This window comes from Dermacentor andersoni, chromosome 6 (assembly GCF_023375885.2).
Source record: "Dermacentor andersoni chromosome 6, qqDerAnde1_hic_scaffold, whole genome shotgun sequence".
NCBI lineage: Eukaryota > Metazoa > Arthropoda > Arachnida > Ixodida > Ixodidae > Dermacentor > Dermacentor andersoni.
The window spans coordinates 30,140,991-30,158,969 of NC_092819.1; the positions used below are offsets into that span (position 1 = coordinate 30,140,991).

Sequence of the window (17,979 nt, forward strand, 5' to 3'; positions counted from 1 at the left end):
AATAAGTTAACTTTAACAAGATCAGTACAGGGGCACAGAAGAGAATCTAAAGAAGAGTAGAAGAGTAATGTAATCTAGCCTTCCCCATTCATTTACTTGTCAAATTAATTCCCAGTTATGTAAACATGTTTTTATGAAATAAAATAAAATGATAAAATGACTATATTAACACCTCAACTTGATGTAATCACCATCACCTACAGCTCCGCATTCTTACTTATGTAGGGGCGTCCAGGGCATAAATCAATGGACGTTACAACACATTCCTGCACGAACATCTGCAGGACGTATGCTGCTGGTAAATCCATAAGCAAACATCCACTGGATGTCCACCATATTAAACTGTCCGGACATTCTGTTAAAACCCAAAAATGATGTGCCCTATTTGCTTCCCGGACATGGACGTTCGGATCTAAATCGGCTATCCACTGGTATCTGTGGCCCATTGGGATGATAACCCCAAGCTAGGCAGCCTAGACCGACCAATCTGTGGTGGTGCTGTGGCTTTCGCATTCTGCTGCCAAGCATGAAAAAATGGGTTGAATTCCTGGCTGTAGTGACCGCACTCCTAGGAGGATGGAATGCACGAACTCCTGTATATAGAGCTTTAGGTATACATGAAAGAATGACAGGTGGTCAAAATTAATCTGGAGCACTTTCGCTCAGCATCAGCCAAGTATCAGCCCTCAGCTTTTAAAACCCAACAATTATTTATGTGTGACGTCACCAGTCTGTCGCCTACCCCTTTAGGTAATCCTCCAAGTATAACAAGCCTCCACTGCATTCAAGCTGACCTATCTGCTGTAACAAAATGACCTACCAATCAAAGTTGGCTTCGATCGCATCTTTGGTGACCTCTTAGAGCTACAGGTGAGAAGAGCACTTATGTTGCCATGAGGTGTAAATTTTTAAATAAGAAAAGCTGTGAAACATAAGCCTGCACCTGTATTATGAGTAAGACATGTAGGACAATATATGCGCATGAAAGTAGTTGCATTGAAGCAGAATTTAGAACTGATGGACACTGTGCTTTTTAAATTATGTGGTTTTTACATGCCAAAACCACTTTCTGATGATGAGGCACGCCGTAGTGGGGGACTCCGGAAACTTGTACCACCTGGGGTTCTTTAATGTGCACCTAAATCTAAGTACACGGGTGTTTTCGCATTTCTCCCGAATCGAAATGCGGCCGCCGTGGCCGGGATTCGATCCCACGACCTCGTGCTTAGCAGCCCAATACCATAGCCACTAAGCTACCACGGTGGGTAACACTGTGCTGTCATAACCAGCTTTTTATTGCTTTTGTAAGAATGTCAAAAGGCAAGACATAAGGAGAAAGTAGACCAATGCAGTGTGCACTCACAAATGTAATGTTTGATCCGAGACTTCATATTTTTCTTCCCTCTCCCAGTCAAGAAAAGAAAACGCACAGGGAACAATTTGGTTTTACAAATAGCCATATAGATAATTGGACTGCATAGTGAATGAGGGCAATGCTCTAACAATGGTCACAGCAGATATCCGTTCCGTCAACAAACTTTAGCACCTCTTGGCACACAGATCTCACGTGCTAGCAAGACGACGCGATGTGATTACGATAAACTCCGCCTTGTTGAATCAATGCCAACTCTGGAAAAAAAAAAAGTAAACAGTATGCGACAAGCAGCTAATCGAGTGTGACAGTGCCGTTCTGTTTTTGTTATGCAAGCTTAAACGTTTCGTAAGCGAGTGGCGAAACAGCAAAACCGAAGACGCACAGAACGAGGTAAACTTTTTTTTTTTTTTTTTTTTTTTCCGCGACGATCGGGTTGACCGATTGCGCGCATGGCGGCGCAAAAGCTTTTTTGTACAAGGAGGGCCCGTTTGAAAATAAAAGCTTTGTTGGCTCGCTTCCTAAAAGGGTGGCGGAGGACTTGTCAAGGCCGCGAGTTCAATGTGCTCATAGCGAGCCGGCACGGACATGGCCTGCGCGCGAAAGGTGAAATGCAGATTGGAAAGGGTCGTGTCGACTCACCGAGCTGAGGCGTTAATTCTGTGACTGATAAATTTTGTTACGCATTACCTACGAAGTAACATTAACAGACGCAAGCAACATGCACATCGTTATCGGGAAAACAAATCTCAGGGAGGGAAGTTCAACGTGTCACAATGTTGCTGATCCGGCAAAGATAAACTGACCACCGCGCTGCAATGAGTTTGGCATATTCAGTAGAAATAACAAGGAAAATTCTATTTACAGCACTTTAATTGCCCCTTTCCTGCTGCTCGGAACAGTGGTGGGACAGACACCTATACGCTAAATATAGATCACACTGCCTTTGAAACACGGCCGCGCGTCACGTAGTATTGCACACACGACTCATAACAGAAGCGCACCAGCATTCCAGCAGCATTAGAAGTTCAGGGGATTTTACTGCAAGCGTAGGGCTTTACGGCCGTCAGCGCGCACGTTACATACGGCTACTTGTAGACTCTCACAGCGCATGCAGCGTACGGCCAAGCGAAATTTGACAAGCAAGAGGAAGATCTTATGCCGTTGTGCTTACCATAACAATGCAACTCGAGCTGCTTTTAAGGGGCACTAACAGACAGCACAGGTTTGGAAGCGACCATCGGCCCAGCACCGCTTTTGACGCGCTGACAGGTACCGGCAGCTTCGCTTCGAGCAGAACTCGCTCTGCCTGCCGCGGCTCGGCTCATTCGACACAGCCAGCAGAGCGGTCGATTTCCTACAAATATTACAGAGGATCACTCTTGACAGTTTACTCGACTACAACTCTCAGAGGGCGCTAGTGACGTAAGCTCTACTTTTGTCCATCTGCAAACTTATACTTTGCTTTACCTATTTTTGCGCCCTCTATCAACAGTAGAAAAACCTGCCTCCAAACAGGAAGCGCATATGATGCACTACACATAAGAAAGCCACAGTGGCGCGGCTGTCGCTCGGCGAAAGCCGCATCCCATTGGTCGCTTCGGCGGGGGTGCGCCTTTTTTTCTCGGCGGACTTTGTCTGCATTTGCGCCGGTCGGAGAAAACGTGGACGCAGAAAAGGTCCTGTCGCCGCTTGGAACGTAGAGACAATGGCACGAGCGCTGTTCAAATTTTCGCGCCTGCTGCAGAGGGAAAGCGGCCTGTCATCTCCCGTCGCTGTACATGTCCTTCAGAACAGGTCTTGTAAGTAACTACCTTACATCAAGTGCGTTTTGACGCTTGTGCGTCGCGCCTTTGCCAAGCGCCGTTCAATTTCTTGACCGAATTGAGTGCATCGCTCGCTGTTGTCCACATCCGCGCAGCGCAAGGATGCTGCGAGTCTGAGCAGGCAGCATGGTTGGGGTTTCTCGTATGGGTGGAGTTGTAGCCACGTGGATAAATGCCTCGTGCTTCGCAGCGCCGCTCATCATTTTTGAAAGCGTGTTGTCGCAGCTGGGTAGAATGTCTTGTCAAATGCGTGCGTTCACGTTTATGTTGTCAGAAGAGAAAAGGGGGAGGGGAGACACCGCGATTGGTGAACACACGTGGCGGCATAAATGTGCTTTTTTTTCGTCGTGTGCGCAGTAAACTGCAATGCCCACGTTTCTGCCGATTCATTTTTGACCTGGCTTTGTATCGCCGTGTGCGTACAAAGCATGTTCAATCTCCCCACTCGGTTCCTTTGACAACTAGGTCATTGACCCAAGACGGTCGTGACAGGCCCATATATCACGTTGTACCAGCGTCTTACACGTTTAGGTGGCACGCATTCATTTAACCTTCTTGTTATCCTTTGCTTTTCTCCTATGGCGCATGTGAGGCAGCTATAATGAGTTCTCCGGGTCATCCCCCGGTTTTTCGCTCGCATATTTGTTTTGACCCGATACCTTATCTGCTATCCACAAGCGCGGAGATGACTTGCAGTTGCTTCACCGATAACAAACAGGTCTGGCTTCCCTCAAAGTGCTATCGTGTGCTTATCTCTGCCCCTTGTTAGTTGTTTGGGTTTTACAGCCCAGCAGCAGTGCGTGGATCTTCCAAGTGTTGCCATGCTTTCGAACTGCTACGTGTCAGTACACTGATATCGCAACAGAGCTGCTTGTATGGCAGTGCCATACGGGTCGGTGACAAAGCGACAACGACTGCTCCAGTTGTTCATATATGGACAATTGGGCATCTCGTCGTGCGGTATGGTGTTTGTTTGCCTTGCCAAAAGCAATGTGCATTCGCCTTGAGAACTGATCGAGCGTTGTCGCGATTCTTTATTGTTTCTTGAGTCGCATGTACTGTGCTACAACGTGTTTTGTGAAGCCAGAACACTTAAGAAGCATAAACGTAGTCGTACACCTCAGCAGCGAAATTCGGTATCAACGTTCCAATCCTGATCCAGTTTGTGTTTGGGCGCAGTTTTGCTTTCGCGCTGCTGAGCATTTAGGGAAGTTTTCTGCGCTGTCACAGGAGAAAACGGTGGGCTTGCTAAAACCTTGAGTATTCTCTTCAGCGCAGAGGAGGCACGGCTCAGTTACAGTGTACTGCAAGCGGCTCAAGCGCTTAGTTGCTGTGCGGTGAAGCATCGTTCGACTCGCACCAGCACGTCTTGGGTCATCTTTTCCATAGTCTCGTCTGTTATTGAACATGTTAACATTATGCTTGTAAGCACGTGTTCAATGCCACGCAGTTTCACTGCACCAGCTGGTAGAAATAGTTCAGACTTCTGGGTTAAGGTTACACCCCTTAATCGTGATTAGTGAACGGGCATGGTGGAATGGAATGCATCACGGTCAACGTTCGTACACCTTTGACTTCTTACATACTGATGCATTAACTTTATTCATTTCTGTTCAAACTGGCGCAACAGAAATCGAACTCACCAGCGGAACGTGCGGTATGACACCGTGACTGCATTGTACTAGAATACTACCGAAAAACGTTAATTGCCAGCCGTCGAAAAGTACCACGCATATATAATATCGTTTTATTCTTTTGAGAACAGTGCTCCATGTAACCTACTCTTAATTTAGGAATACTGCCGTCATCAGCAGCGAACTGCATTCCAGAACTTCCGTTCTACCCTTACATAGAGTTTGCTTTCACAGTTAAAACTAAGATGACCGTATCATTAGCTCAGTAATCAGATTGCCGTTGGCAGTAAGCAAACTATCACTTGTACATCTTTCAAGCAAAGTGCTGGACAGTATAAATTCTCATTATTTCTGCAGAACGACCATATCTCGTAACAAGTTTAACTGCTGTGTTGTCGCATATTGCAAATGGGGTGAACTGTAGTGACACGTGTTTAGTTTGCATAGATTTAGGGGGCGATGGTTCTCTCAAAGCGACGAATATATGGAATAAATTTTGTGGCGGGCACCGCTCGGATTCGAACCCGAGTCCAATGACAATGTAAAAACGGCGTCCATTGGGTCACGACACGGATATGTTAGCTGAACGTGGCAGCAGTGGCGTAGACAGCGGTGACACACTCGGGCACGTACCTCGCCTACTCCCTCCCGAGATTTCTGTTAGCATGCGGACTTCGCGGCCCACCCAGAAAAAAAAAAGAAAAAAAAAAGCAAAACTGGCTACGCCGCTGCATGGCAGAAACGGATGTTTCTTACATCAAGCGCAAAGACATGGGCGACATAGTCGTCCTTTTTCTATTTAATGCGAACGAATACGATGAGTTGAACATGTATGTAGCTCGACCTTCGAGGAAAAAGGACATCACTTGCATTCGAACGTGCAAGCTCTTCGGTACTCGTAAAGTGACCTTCAAGCCACGCCACGAACTTGTTTGTGTCGTGTCAAGAGACGTCACCACATGTAGCGTGTCATACTGCCATTGCATTGCGGGTACCGGAACGCGGCTCCTTTGTACAACAGTGTAACAACCTTCTGCCCGCCGACAGGTCGACTGTCAATCAAACGCGCTGAAGGCTCCACAGTTTCCTCTTCTCGGGTGCAGTGATGCTGCTATTGGAGGTCCCGTGAACTTGCATACACGACCTGTGCGCGAGAAATATGGCCACGGTATAAAAAAAAAAAAAAGAGGGAGAGCTGTTTTTCTTCTCCCATTACCTGACTATCATATGAAAAACAGACATGGAGGTGTTGGCACTGTTCATCTTCTGTACACCAACCACCTCGAAAACGCCAACATCTTTACTAATTCATAAGTTTGGTCACATTCTTCCATGTGGAAGTTTTTCTGCAGTCGCAGTTTTGCACTGACGCGGGACGGTGTGAAGCATGGCGTCGCTGTGATTGAGGGGAAAACAATGAAACGATGGACACGCCGCCGTCGTATCGTTTCCTATTAACTTTTCGTGTGAGGGGGGTGGGGGTCGAAGGCGTTCAGATCACCATTATCAAAAGCAGGGTGATTGTATTGGCGTTATATTGCATCAACAAGCTTGGTGGTGCAATTAACTGAATTTTTTTTTTCCTGTTTTGGGTTCTGAACACACTGTCGGTGACCATGGCAGCCGTTGCCTAAGCAAAAGCATTCCACCGATAAGTATCTCTGACGGCGCAAGTTTCTTCCAGAGAAAGACATTTTCGAAACTCTAAGAGGCTGTGCGCTCAAACAAATGTATACCCTTTGGGTCGTATCTTGTCTCACACCAATAATCGTCATCTGTCTTGCTTGCGTTTCCTTTCTTGAAAACGTTGCGCTCGATACTTTCCTGTCGAGAATGCCCTGTCATGCTGATAACTCGCATGCCGTTCGTGTATTGGAAGTACCGGGCTCGCAGCGTTAAAGAAAGGAAATGCGGGCAAGACAGATGACTAATATTGTTGTGTGTCAATATACGACCCAAAGGGCGTAATTTTGCTTAAGACTGTATGGTATGTCGAAGCCTACGATACTTGCTTTTACAACGCGTCTATAAGAAGTGTGGAAAACAGAACTTTCAATACATGTAGGCACCAGGGATCGAATAACGGTCTCCCAAAGAGTTGTGGGAATAACGTGTGCCTATAAAGTTGAGGAATTCGACAATTATATTAGGTTAGACAGCTTCTCATTGTATTCAACTACTCTGCTAGAGATGAAAGCGGTGAACCTTTCGGCGTAGCTGCCCTCCCTTCTGAACATAATCGACTTTGTATCGCAGGCACTTCGGCGAAAGGTCTGGTTCATTGCTTGCGTACTCCTTCCAAGTGTACCCATCCCAGCTAAGCAGCTTTGTGCTTCTCTCGGCTTTTTTTACTTTTTTCATCTTTCTGGGAAAACTCGAGGGGTCAAACGACCTGGCCTTGTGGTGAGAAAGGATATCGGGCCGACGTCGTCCCAGCTTTTGGTGGTCCCGCAATCGAGGCAGCGCGATAAGGGGAGAGAGAGTGAGAATTGCCGCGGACTTCGTGATATTGCACGCTTTTTCTACTGCCTGTAATAGAGTAAGAAAGAAAAAAAGCTGAGGTGGCAACGCTGTAAGTGGGGTCTGCTTTTCAGTATCAGACTGTGCGACGTGACTGTCCTCTGCGGAATGACCGAGGCTTGGAGCAATTGTCCTCGATATCGTGGCGGTTGTCGAGCGATGCCCTGCTAGTACTACTTTCCTTCGCACGCGCTTTGAAGCGTGGTTTTAACTGCTTGTCTGATGAGAAACGGTCACCTCGTTTTAGATCGCGCGTTTTATGCCTCTGCTCAGATTATACCCCGCCTTTTCAAGTTTTGCAGCGCAAGTAGCTTCAGGGGCTAAAAGACCCGCCGGCATTGTCGCGGTGGTTAAGCGTACGTCGTGCGCGATAAAGATATTCCCTCGCTGTCCAATCTCCTGCGCGCTTTCAAGTCTGCAGCTACGATCTCTCTGGCTGTCTTTTGCTTAGGTTCAGTAACAGAGATTATATTGTTCAGCGGTTTGGGGAAGGTCAAGGAGAAGTGGCACATTGTTTCTTTGATTAAATAGCTGAAGCATTAAATTTAGTTTCTACGGTAGTGCTCTTGCTGTTTCCTAATCGTACTCTTCAGCGAATTAATAACCAGCAACAAAAAAGCGATTCCCGCAATAGGGATGTCGCGTAAAACCTAACGTGACAATCATTGAACAAAACAATTGATAGGCCTTTCCCTTCTGGCGAATCCACAAATGCAGTGTTGGGCTTCCCCCTTCCTCGAAAGCGATCGGTGTCACAGGGCGTGTCAAGACCAACATCGAGATAAACGTTCCCGTGGGAAGCGAGTTGTTGGTATGTGTGGACGGCGGTCCCAAACCCCCTCCTAGGACCGCCGCAGCTTGTGTGTCGCCTCGCTGGTTAGGCAGGAGGCATATCTCTTGTGAATTATCTGGAGCTAGCAAATGTAGTGCAGTCAGTCAGTCACTGTAAATGTCGATACTGATGACTGCATTCTTCGTGCAAAGCTTTCGGGGCTGTTTACACCACGGATCTATCAGTACGAAGTATCACTATACGAAGTCCATGAGTGTCCAAATTCCTTTTTTTTTTACTTCAAGAATTGGCATATGCTGCCAGAATGTCATTCATTTCGTTAGGAAAAAGAGGCAATGCTACGCCCATGTGTGTTGCGCGATTAAACCCGCGGTATTCAAAGCCTGCACATTCGATCTCCTTACGAAATTCGCTCAACGGGTGGGCTTCGTGCAGTGAATGCTATATCGTGTCGTCTGCGTCCTCGAACGTCCCATATATGCGTCCGTGAAATTAGAGAGGTAAATTCCTGGCGTTCTCCCTTGATTCAGATGCGCCAGTCGGTCGCCCGTTGCGACAACTAAAAGAAAACGTGCCGCACGTACCCAACCTTTGTCGTGTCTGCAAAGCGTAATTTTATAGACAAGTCGCCGTCGAGATTCGCCATATACACTCTGAATACGAAAAATGCATTGACACGCGAGGAACATGACGCGCGCTCGAGATTTTTGTTATTCTTTTTAGAATACAGAGGCGTGTATCCGCGCGCAACGTTTTAAAACGCGACTCTCCCTCTCTGCCGCGTCGTCAAGGTTCTCCCTTCACGTGCTCTCCGCTGACTGCATCTTCGAGAGCAACGGACTTGGAACCGGATCATGCGGGCACTCGGACGCCTGCGCAAGAAGTACGCGGGAACGGGGTAATTGACTTCTTGTCGCATCTCCTCTTGGCGTTGGTCCGAGCCGATTTTGAATTCACGTCGTGCCCTCCCGCGTTGCCGAGAATGAGGGGAGGAAAGGGCGGCTCGTTGGGGGGAAGGACCGCCCGTGAAAGTGGTGGCAGTTCATCCGATGCCGCGGCCCGGACTTGGCGGAAATGCGCGCGGAGCGCGTGCACCTGTGACGCACTCGTCCGTGTATTTGTTTTTCGCTGGTCGCCTCACCTCGCTTCCGTTTCTGATTTGAAGGCACTGTTGGCCTCGTCGGTGGGAGAGTAAGGTCTCTTTACAGCTGCCTGACTCTTCCAAGTTCAAATGCGAACATACGTCGTAATAATAGCAGTGCTGCTATTATTGCACGTTTGTATGCTGCTTCGTGAGACCAGATCGCATAGAACGCGTTTCGTGCTTGCAAAAGCACCTGTCAACCGTCGCCAGGCATCGCCTACACCGGTTCTCGTTTTGACAGTGACCCGCCGGCCGCAGCAGCTTCATAATACTGGTTCTTATCGCTCGCTCCACTTCTGCGCGGGCGCTCGACACCTCTCAGATATGCATACATAAAGAGCCCGCTGCAGCCATTATGTTTTTTTGCGCGCGCCCATTCTGGGAACTGGAACGGAACGCTTGCCGCGATCGCTTGTGTATCGTCACGTGCGCTTGCCGAGTCGCGCGATTGTTTTTCGCGACGCGACCTGACACCGCTCCTGTGTACGCTGCACGTGGATCGAGCTGGGCGAGTCGACCGTTAAGCCAGACGTTGTCGTATGTGTTTAGTCGCGTAGTTTCGTAACCTCGTAGTCGTACGAAATATTGGCTACGAAAAAAAAAAGGGGGGGGGGGGGGGGGGGCTAATGTCGTGTATCACAGCGTTTTTCGTTATCTGTGGCACCTCTTGCTATTGGATCGCCGCTCTCGCTTATCTGTTCGTTTGCACGGAGGCTACGGTTCGCTAGTCCATTCGAAAGCTTCCTCCATGGAAATTTCCTGCCGAAGGCGCGTCGATCAAGGTGCTTTAGACCATCCGTAACTGCTGATGCTACTCAGTCGCGCTGCACTCTTAAACAAAATTACACCCTTTGGGTGGTATCTTGGCACGCAACGATAATCGTCGTCTGTCTTGTCCGCATTTCTTTAACGTGGCGAGCCAAACGGCATGCGCGTTATCAGCATGACAAAGCATTCTCGACAGGAAAGGAGCGAGCACAGCGTTTTCAAGAAAGGAAACTCAAGCAAGACAGATGACGATTATTGCTCTGTGGCAAATGTACAACCCAAAGGGTGTACATTTAAGAGTGTACGTTGTGAAACTCCCGCGTAAGTACCGGTCAATGTCCGATGGTTGTTCGTACAAAGTGGTCGTAAACGTATATTGTAAAATAATTTAACCTTAAAAGAAAATAAGGTGTAAATTAGTCTATAACTCACAACATTACGCCTAAAAAGGTGTAAGAATGTGAGTTAGATTGACCTACACCCTTTTTCGCTTTTAGGGCTGTAAATTAATTTACAGTGTACACTCGTAAAACAGTTTGCGCCCTTTAGGGCTTATCTTGTCCCACAGTGATAATCGCCACCTGCCTTGCTTGCGTTTCCTGTCTTGAAAAGTCAGCGCTCGCTACTTTAATTATTCTGCGGCGTGAGCACAAAGCGTGCACAGGCAATCCCGACCGCCACAGTTCTAGTGAGAAATTAGCGAAAGCACGCTTTTAATTTCGTCGCCGCCGATGCGTTCGCCTGAGAATTGAAAAGCGCACGTATGCATGATGCTGGAATTCAGAAGAGGCACTACAACCAAATTATTAGCGGCGAGTTCGTTTCAGCACTCGCTGTGCCGGTATACAAGTCTCGATTAGTAGATTGTTCAGGATTTCACTGCTGTAAAAGCGAATTTGTTTATTTCCTGTTCTGCGGGCGTCGTCACCGCATCTGGCGCGGAAACCGGGGAAAACGGAACTCCTGAATCCTAAACTTGACAGCGCTTGGGCAAAGTTGGCAAACAACGAAAACATGCGCATTTGACGTCGCAATGACGTAGGAACTAGGCGCCGCCGGGACCCGCAGTCCGCTGATGAAGTAGCCCCCCTCCCCGGCGGCTTTCGAAAATGGCAGCGGAGCTTGCACCGCGACCGAAACTGAAACCTAGTATATATTCCGCTCTTATTTTTGACGCCAAACCTCTTCGTCCTCACCCCTGATGGGAAGGGAAAAGGGAAGGGAAGGTAAGCTCACGGTGAGACATCGACGTGTACCGCGCCCTCGACCGACACGCCAGCACCCACGGACTACACGCCTTGGGCTCAGAGCAGCAGCGCGGCAAAAATAAACGCAGCCGAGAGCAGCAAAGTGGAGCAAACGAACGCCGAAACGAAACCGCTCTTTTTTATCGCATCTGCGCAAAATGAGCGCCTCAGCTACTTTGTCCTTTCTTTTTTTTCTCTTCTTCCCTAGTGCTCTTTGCTCCGGCAGCGTTGTCGACGCCCCTTCCGAGGCGGCCTTCGGCGCCTTCCTTGCGCAAGTGCTTTCTCCGACGGTTTTCTCTCCTTGCGGCATGCATCGAATGCCTGTACTGGCTTTTCTTCCTTTCTTCTCCCCCCCCCCCTCCCCCCGTCTTCTTTCTTGTTGCTGCGTTTACTGTTCATGCCGCGTAGACTACTGGCGGCTGGGCAGGCCACGTATCAGTTCCGGGCTGCACGTGCTCGGAGCAAGTGGCCGGTTCTGCAGGCTTGCACAGCGGTCCTCTGCGCGTGGCGGCCGACTTTCGCCGACCGCCGAGATCCATTTTTAGGGCTACCTCTGAGACTTACTTCCTCGCCTTCTCCGTCCACAACTCGTTTTTCGTTTTTGTTCATTTTCTCTCGTCGCATGATTATTTTTTTTTTCCTTCGTATTCTTTTGTACTCTTGTGTCACGTCATGCCGGTTCGATTGGGTCGCCGCGGGCTCGGCCGTAGAATCAGGAAGTCGCGTCGCGTGCAGCAGACGACAGACTAGGAAGTGTGCGCTTGCGCACGACGGGGCGCCGGCCTTACGCCACCTGTTGAGGAACTGTAGTAGCTATATAGACGTCTGCAGGTGTTGCCTGGGTGCTGCGGCCCGTTGTAGAAGTGGGGAGGGGGGGGGGGGGGGGGATAGGAGCAGCGAATCAAAAAGCCGCGATTCCTGGATCGTTTTAACTCTCATGTATGAATTTTAGCGACGTGAGGAGCTTAGGTCTCTCGCAAGTAGCATCATGTGTCACGTGCGCTCAATTGTTTCTCGATATTCTTAGTGGCCACAGGCAACTAGTGCTGAAGTTAAAACGGCGTGAATAAATGTTCGCTGATCCAATTTTACTGCAACACTAGATAACGTTCGACTGAATAGCACCCTCTATACCCTGTCTATGGGGTTGTGCTACAGAACGCGAAGTCCCCGTTTTGATTCTCAGCCGCGGAGACCGCATTGCGGACGGGGTATTAATGTGCACGTTAAAAAAATCCCGAGTGGTAAAAAATTAGTCCGGAGACCTTCACTCTGCGGTGCCTGACATGCCCTCCCCCCCCCCCCCCCCCCCCCCCTTCACGTGTTATTATGCTCGGTCCGGTCAATAATCAAATCAGTAAGACGAATAGCTTCGCGTTTTGCAGTTTGCCGCCCTGAAAACGGACACTGCGGGTATCGGTAACAGCGGGCAGTGGATTGTGAACGTTTAGCATGTTACACGCAATTATTTTAATTCTCCGTGCAAGGTAACGAAATCGAAGGAGGCGAACCAAGAACATTGACAGTAAAATGCGCGTGCGTGTACGCTGATCGTTTGCCCCGACGTCGTGGCCCTGACTTCATGTCATGGCCTAGAAATAAGGTGCGGCCCGGAAATAGCAGCATCGACCCGTTTATTTATTGTGGGGCGCGCTTTTCTTTGTGAAGCTCGCATCTCCACACCCTGCCTACCGCGCTTCATTTTTTTCCCCTTAAATTACTTTGCCCAGTGTGTCTTGTCCATAGTGAAATAGGAATCAGTGGCAATTTAGCGGTAAATGCAAGAGAAAGGCATTAGCATTGACACATCTTATGCTGACGCATTAAAATTGCTGTCAGCGTAATATATTTTTCCTGAACTTGACTGTTCGGTTCATCGTGTGTTGCTTCGGTGTCACTTGACTGATCCGCCGTGCATTACCTTGCTGTAACTACAAATAGCAAGTAGCCATGGTCATGTGTCATGCTCGTGTCGGATTCTAATTGTGTGCTGTTGTTGGCACCCGGGGTAGCGTATCCTATCGCTGTCATACAGTTGTTGCGACTAGGGTGTTTGAGCAGTCATTTAAGTTTCCGTGGCTGGTGGTGTGCCAGGTGCCGCACGATCAAGAGGTCCGGGGTGACGGCCGAAAGACGAGAAAAAGGGTTTATTTACAAATTTACATTATGGTACCGTTGTCAGTTGGGAAGAGGACTTTGCACCTGGAGGTGCCGCGTCCCACAGCTTACATGTGCGCATCAACCCAGCATTGACCCCGGCACCCCCCCCCTCTCATCCCGGATTGACTGGGCGGGGGGCTTTGTTTCGGGCCAACGGTCCTTCCCGGACAAGGGGCCTCCTGTGCTGCAGCACATCTGAGCTACTGCACTCAACACACAAACAGCTATGTCGGTCTTACAGGACACGAGCTTGACAGACCCTCGGATTGACTTAACACAAAAGAGGTCAAGGCATACAACCGTGGAGACCACTAAAACCATCCGCGGAGCAGAGCTACCGCACGAGGGTGCGCCACGACTGGTTCCGGTTCTGAGTTCCACTGGTGGTTTACGTGTACGAGCACCAGTGCGATCATGAACAAGAGCACCCGCACGCCTAGAATCACTCAAGATCCACTTTTCCCCATTTCTCTCGTCAGGGAAATTCACTGTTCTTCTCGGCCAACCACAATCGTTGAACCGTTCGCAAAATCCTGCCCTTGACGTCGCATCGTTCCGCCGGGCTCCTCCTACAATGGTGCACGTTCGCCACCGCATACGAGCCAACGACGTGGCAAACTGGGAACATGGTGTCGAAATCATTCCCACGGAAGTCGTCGACGTTCGCCCCTTTTATCAATTATTGGGCCATTTGTGACGGCCCGCTTGTCAGATTCAGGTTCCGGTAGGTGTGGCCCTTCACGATAGTCATTGCTTCCACGAAGGGCGGCGGCTGTTGTCGCCTCGACGGGAGCAGCTTGCGTGTCCACAGGCGGGCGCTCGTCTCTCCCGTCAGCTTTCGTTGCGCTGATTTAGTCGCCAACTCTCCCTGGTCCTGAGAAAGTGACGATGCAGCGTGAACGCCCTTTCATAGCTGCACGTTCGCTGGTGAAGCGTTAATCGTCGAGAAGGGATGCTTAAACGCCAATCGTAACACGGTACTCAAACGGGTTCGTAATTTGTATGGACGCGTTTCTTGTATGGGGCTCTGGTTTATTTGCCCATATTGCGAGGCGTACATCTGAGTGAGTCTGAGGTGAACGAGCATGCATGCTCCTGTCGCATAACGTCCGCTGTGTACAGCGAACGCTGGCCTGACTGCGCCACTCACCAGCGCCTAGCAGCGCTGAGCCCGAGCAAGTACCGGCGCTCTCTGTGCCTACATCCTCCGCAGCAACAAATCCTGCGTGTACACAATAAAAGTAGGACCTATGTCTTCTCTTCAGTGCGCCCCTGCGACAGCACTTTGTCAAGTTCTCAACGGGGGGGTTCCGTAACTCAATTACCGCTCGCTTGGTCACCCGTCTCTCGCGTGCGTGCTTCCTTGCTTCCGCTCGAGCAATCGCTGCGCCTTCCGCCAATACCGCGGCGTCCCCGGGGAATGCTCTCTCGCTAGCGAGTTGCGTGCAACGCCGCACGGATAGGTCGATTGGAATAGCGCGCGTGCGCGTGTTTTCTGTTCGGCGCAGCTAGGCATCCCCTTTCGGTCTTTTACGTGACGCTCTGTCGCGAAAAGGTCTCATCATTCTTTCGTGTCGACTTGCTGGCGCGATAGCGAAATCGGCCAGACAATAATTGTTGAAAATGTCTCGGGGGTGTTTCTGCTACGATTCACTTGCAAGTCGAATGGGCTGCTCGACTTGGAAGCCAGCTCGCGGGCTCGCGTCAGTGACATGTGTTGAGGAAGCGTTATATGGCCTTGGCGCGCGCGTTTGTGCAGTAGGATATAAAAAGAAATTGTCCTTATCAAGAGTTAATTTCTACGCTGCAGAAAATACCTCGCTTGAGATCGCGAGGCTAGAAATATACTATAACTGCTCGGTAGTGGAAAGGAAACCGTACGATGCGATGGCTTGTGCTAAACACATCATTCCCTCACTGAGACTCGTTAATGATCTGCTGTCTAGATCATTAGAGAATGTTCGTGCCGTAGTTGCGACGCGTCAATTATTTCTACCAGCCATGAGATCAACTTCCTTTACAAGGACGCCAAAGATTGGCACTAAGTCACCTGATAACGAGGCTCAGTTTTCATTTATTTGGCGGAAAAGAATTGGCTATACTACGGGGAAAATGTTCACGGTTTCGCTTCTCGAATTTCGCGCGCAAACCTAGCGCCGGTACGTTTATACGCCACCGAATTAGTTTTTCGCGTGTTTGGGTCGTTTTTTTGGGCAAAGTTCTCCAAACACGCTATGTTGAGTTTTTTTGGTCCCCGTAGGATGCAATATAATTATTTTATTGACAAACTGTTGATTATAGTTCCGAATAGGCAATGACTTTGTCCAAGCCCATCTGTCATAGCACAGCCGTGGTCATGGGCAGCTAATGTGGGAGCTAGTGTACTAACTTCTATAAAACGTAGAGCGTCATTTGTATAGGGGGCGTCGCTACATTGGCTCTCAGGAAGGCTCAGGAAGGCAGCGTTTTATAACTCAAGAGGCACTGCCCTACTCTTTGAAGCTAGGTCAGGATGTCTTAGAACGCGGAGCTATAAAAAGAAATTGAACGAAGAAGACACATGTACTGTGTGTGGTAAATATGTAGAAACAATAGAACACTCCATACTAAAATGTGATGGTATCCATCCCGATGTCGATGCGGGCACAGTCACGCTTCCTGAGGCCCTAGGGTTCAGAGATAACAATAGTCATGTAAATAAATATGCGGTGGAAATTGGCAAAAAAGCGATTGGAGGATTGGTGGTTCAAACGCAGAGAGGTCACATGAGGTTAAAAGTGTAGGATGACGTATTTAAAGAAAATGGCGAATTTTAATAACTTACAACACAGTTAAACAAAAATAAATAGCTGAGCATGGTGGCAACTTCCATTACCCAGTTTCAAAGAGGACCTTCCATCCATCCATCGCTTTTGCGCTTTTTCTCACTTGCCGGCTGTGGGGGCCATGCCAACTTTGAGGGCACGGTAATATTAAGGTTCTGAATGTCCTTATATTTACAAGATTACCTTACGATTACGGTTTATTTTGAACTTGCGTACAAACATCCCCCCTCCCTTCCTTTTCATTTCTTTAATTGCGTAGGTGTACGCTAATCATGGATCACGTTGTCTAAACCGAAGTGCGAAAGCGCCAAGCTATCCGGGAATGTTGAAGGGGTCCTGCAACTTTTTGAGCCTGGCAAGTAAACCAGCCCAGTCGATTAAAAAAAAATGCAGTCATGAACAAGCTCCACGTTGGGAGAATGGCTGATATTTACTTTGCAAGACTGCACGCCTTTTCCTGTGGCATTTTGAAATCTTCGCCGCCTGTTTTCTCTTTCTTTCTTTTTTCATGTATTGCTGTAATGCCGATAACGTGTTCTTGCACACACAAATGCACGAACTTTCGTGGTGGTCCGTAGGTTCGGCTTTGCCCCGTTGTTCACGTGCCTGCATGCGAAGGTGCGCGTAGGTTGCGTTTGTGTTTATATGCAAGCCCCATGCTGTTCGCATCCTTGTCTGAGCTGTTGAAGGTCCTAGTAGAAAAAAAAAAGACGTCGCATTAAAAGGGACTCGGAAGCGCTAGCCAGCATTAATTCTTTTAGAAAAGGTCGTTGTGTTTCCTGGTCGACCGCTTCACCTTTCAATTTCGTGCTATGTGGAAAAGCCCGCTCTCTGACTTTGTATGTGATCATTTACATTCGGATTCTTTTTTTTTTTCTTTTTTTCGTATTCATTGCCTAATCTAATTACGGACACCTTTTATTACCTCTGCACTATTTATGATCTTTTTTTCAGATGCGTCAGACAAGAGGATTGAAGTCCAGAACCCTGTTGTGGAGTTGGATGGTGATGAGATGACAAGGATCATATGGGAGAAGATTAAAGAAGAGGTATGCAACATTGAGCGTGCCTTTCTTAAACTTCTGTAAACTTCAGGCCAAGAATAAGGTGATCATACTGAAACAAATACAGACGTCTGCATTTCACACATTGCAAGTGTTGAGCAAGTCCGAGCATGCAGGGCAAGTGGAAGAACAGAATCGCATTAATGATGCTTTTCATAAAAGAAAACTCTCAAGATTAGTCGGTTATACCATAATTTTATTATTATTATTCTTCCATAAGTCTGGAAAAAAAAAAAGACTTCGTCTTTATTAAACATTACAATTTTATCTTGTGATTTTGTGAATGGCAAATGCTAGCAAGGACTGAAATTGCACTAAGTATAAAAGTTTGTGAACATCCCCTCATTGCAATCCTGGCATTTCACTGTCACTATGAAAATTGGTTTTCTTGTGCACACTTTAACAGGCCCCTCACCAGGCCCCATAGCAAATTTTGGTTATACGCTGAAAGTTGTTACGTGACCTCTAGGGAGCATTCTGCTGAAAAAAAAATTTCAAATTCGCTCAGTAGCTGAGATAGAAATATTTCAGTGCCGCGGACCCATGATTTCAGGAGGCGAGCTCCACTGCATAGCAAGACACTCCCCACTCGCCACATCTACCCTCCGAAAGCGAAATTTCTTCCA

At 48.4% G+C, this 17,979-nt stretch overlaps 2 protein-coding genes across 2 annotated transcripts in view; one reads left to right on the forward strand and one right to left on the reverse strand.

Annotated features, from left to right (window-relative positions):
* The window catches only part of LOC126521460 (NAD(P) transhydrogenase, mitochondrial-like), a 33,541-nt gene extending 30,850 nt beyond the window's left edge, over nucleotides 1–2,691 (reverse strand). The window contains exon 1 of the mRNA XM_050170165.3: nucleotides 2,547–2,691. The gene's annotated coding sequence lies outside the window, so the exon portion shown is untranslated. The remainder of the gene's footprint in view (nucleotides 1–2,546) is intronic.
* A 310-nt stretch (nucleotides 2,692–3,001) lies between these two features.
* Nucleotides 3,002–17,979, forward strand: part of LOC126521461 (isocitrate dehydrogenase [NADP], mitochondrial-like) — a 33,909-nt gene continuing 18,931 nt past the window's right edge. Inside the window, exons 1-2 of the mRNA XM_050170166.3 lie at nucleotides 3,002–3,174; nucleotides 17,244–17,338. Of these exons, the coding sequence (XP_050026123.1) occupies nucleotides 3,081–3,174; nucleotides 17,244–17,338 (189 nt within the window). The 5' untranslated portion in view covers nucleotides 3,002–3,080. The remainder of the gene's footprint in view (nucleotides 3,175–17,243; nucleotides 17,339–17,979) is intronic.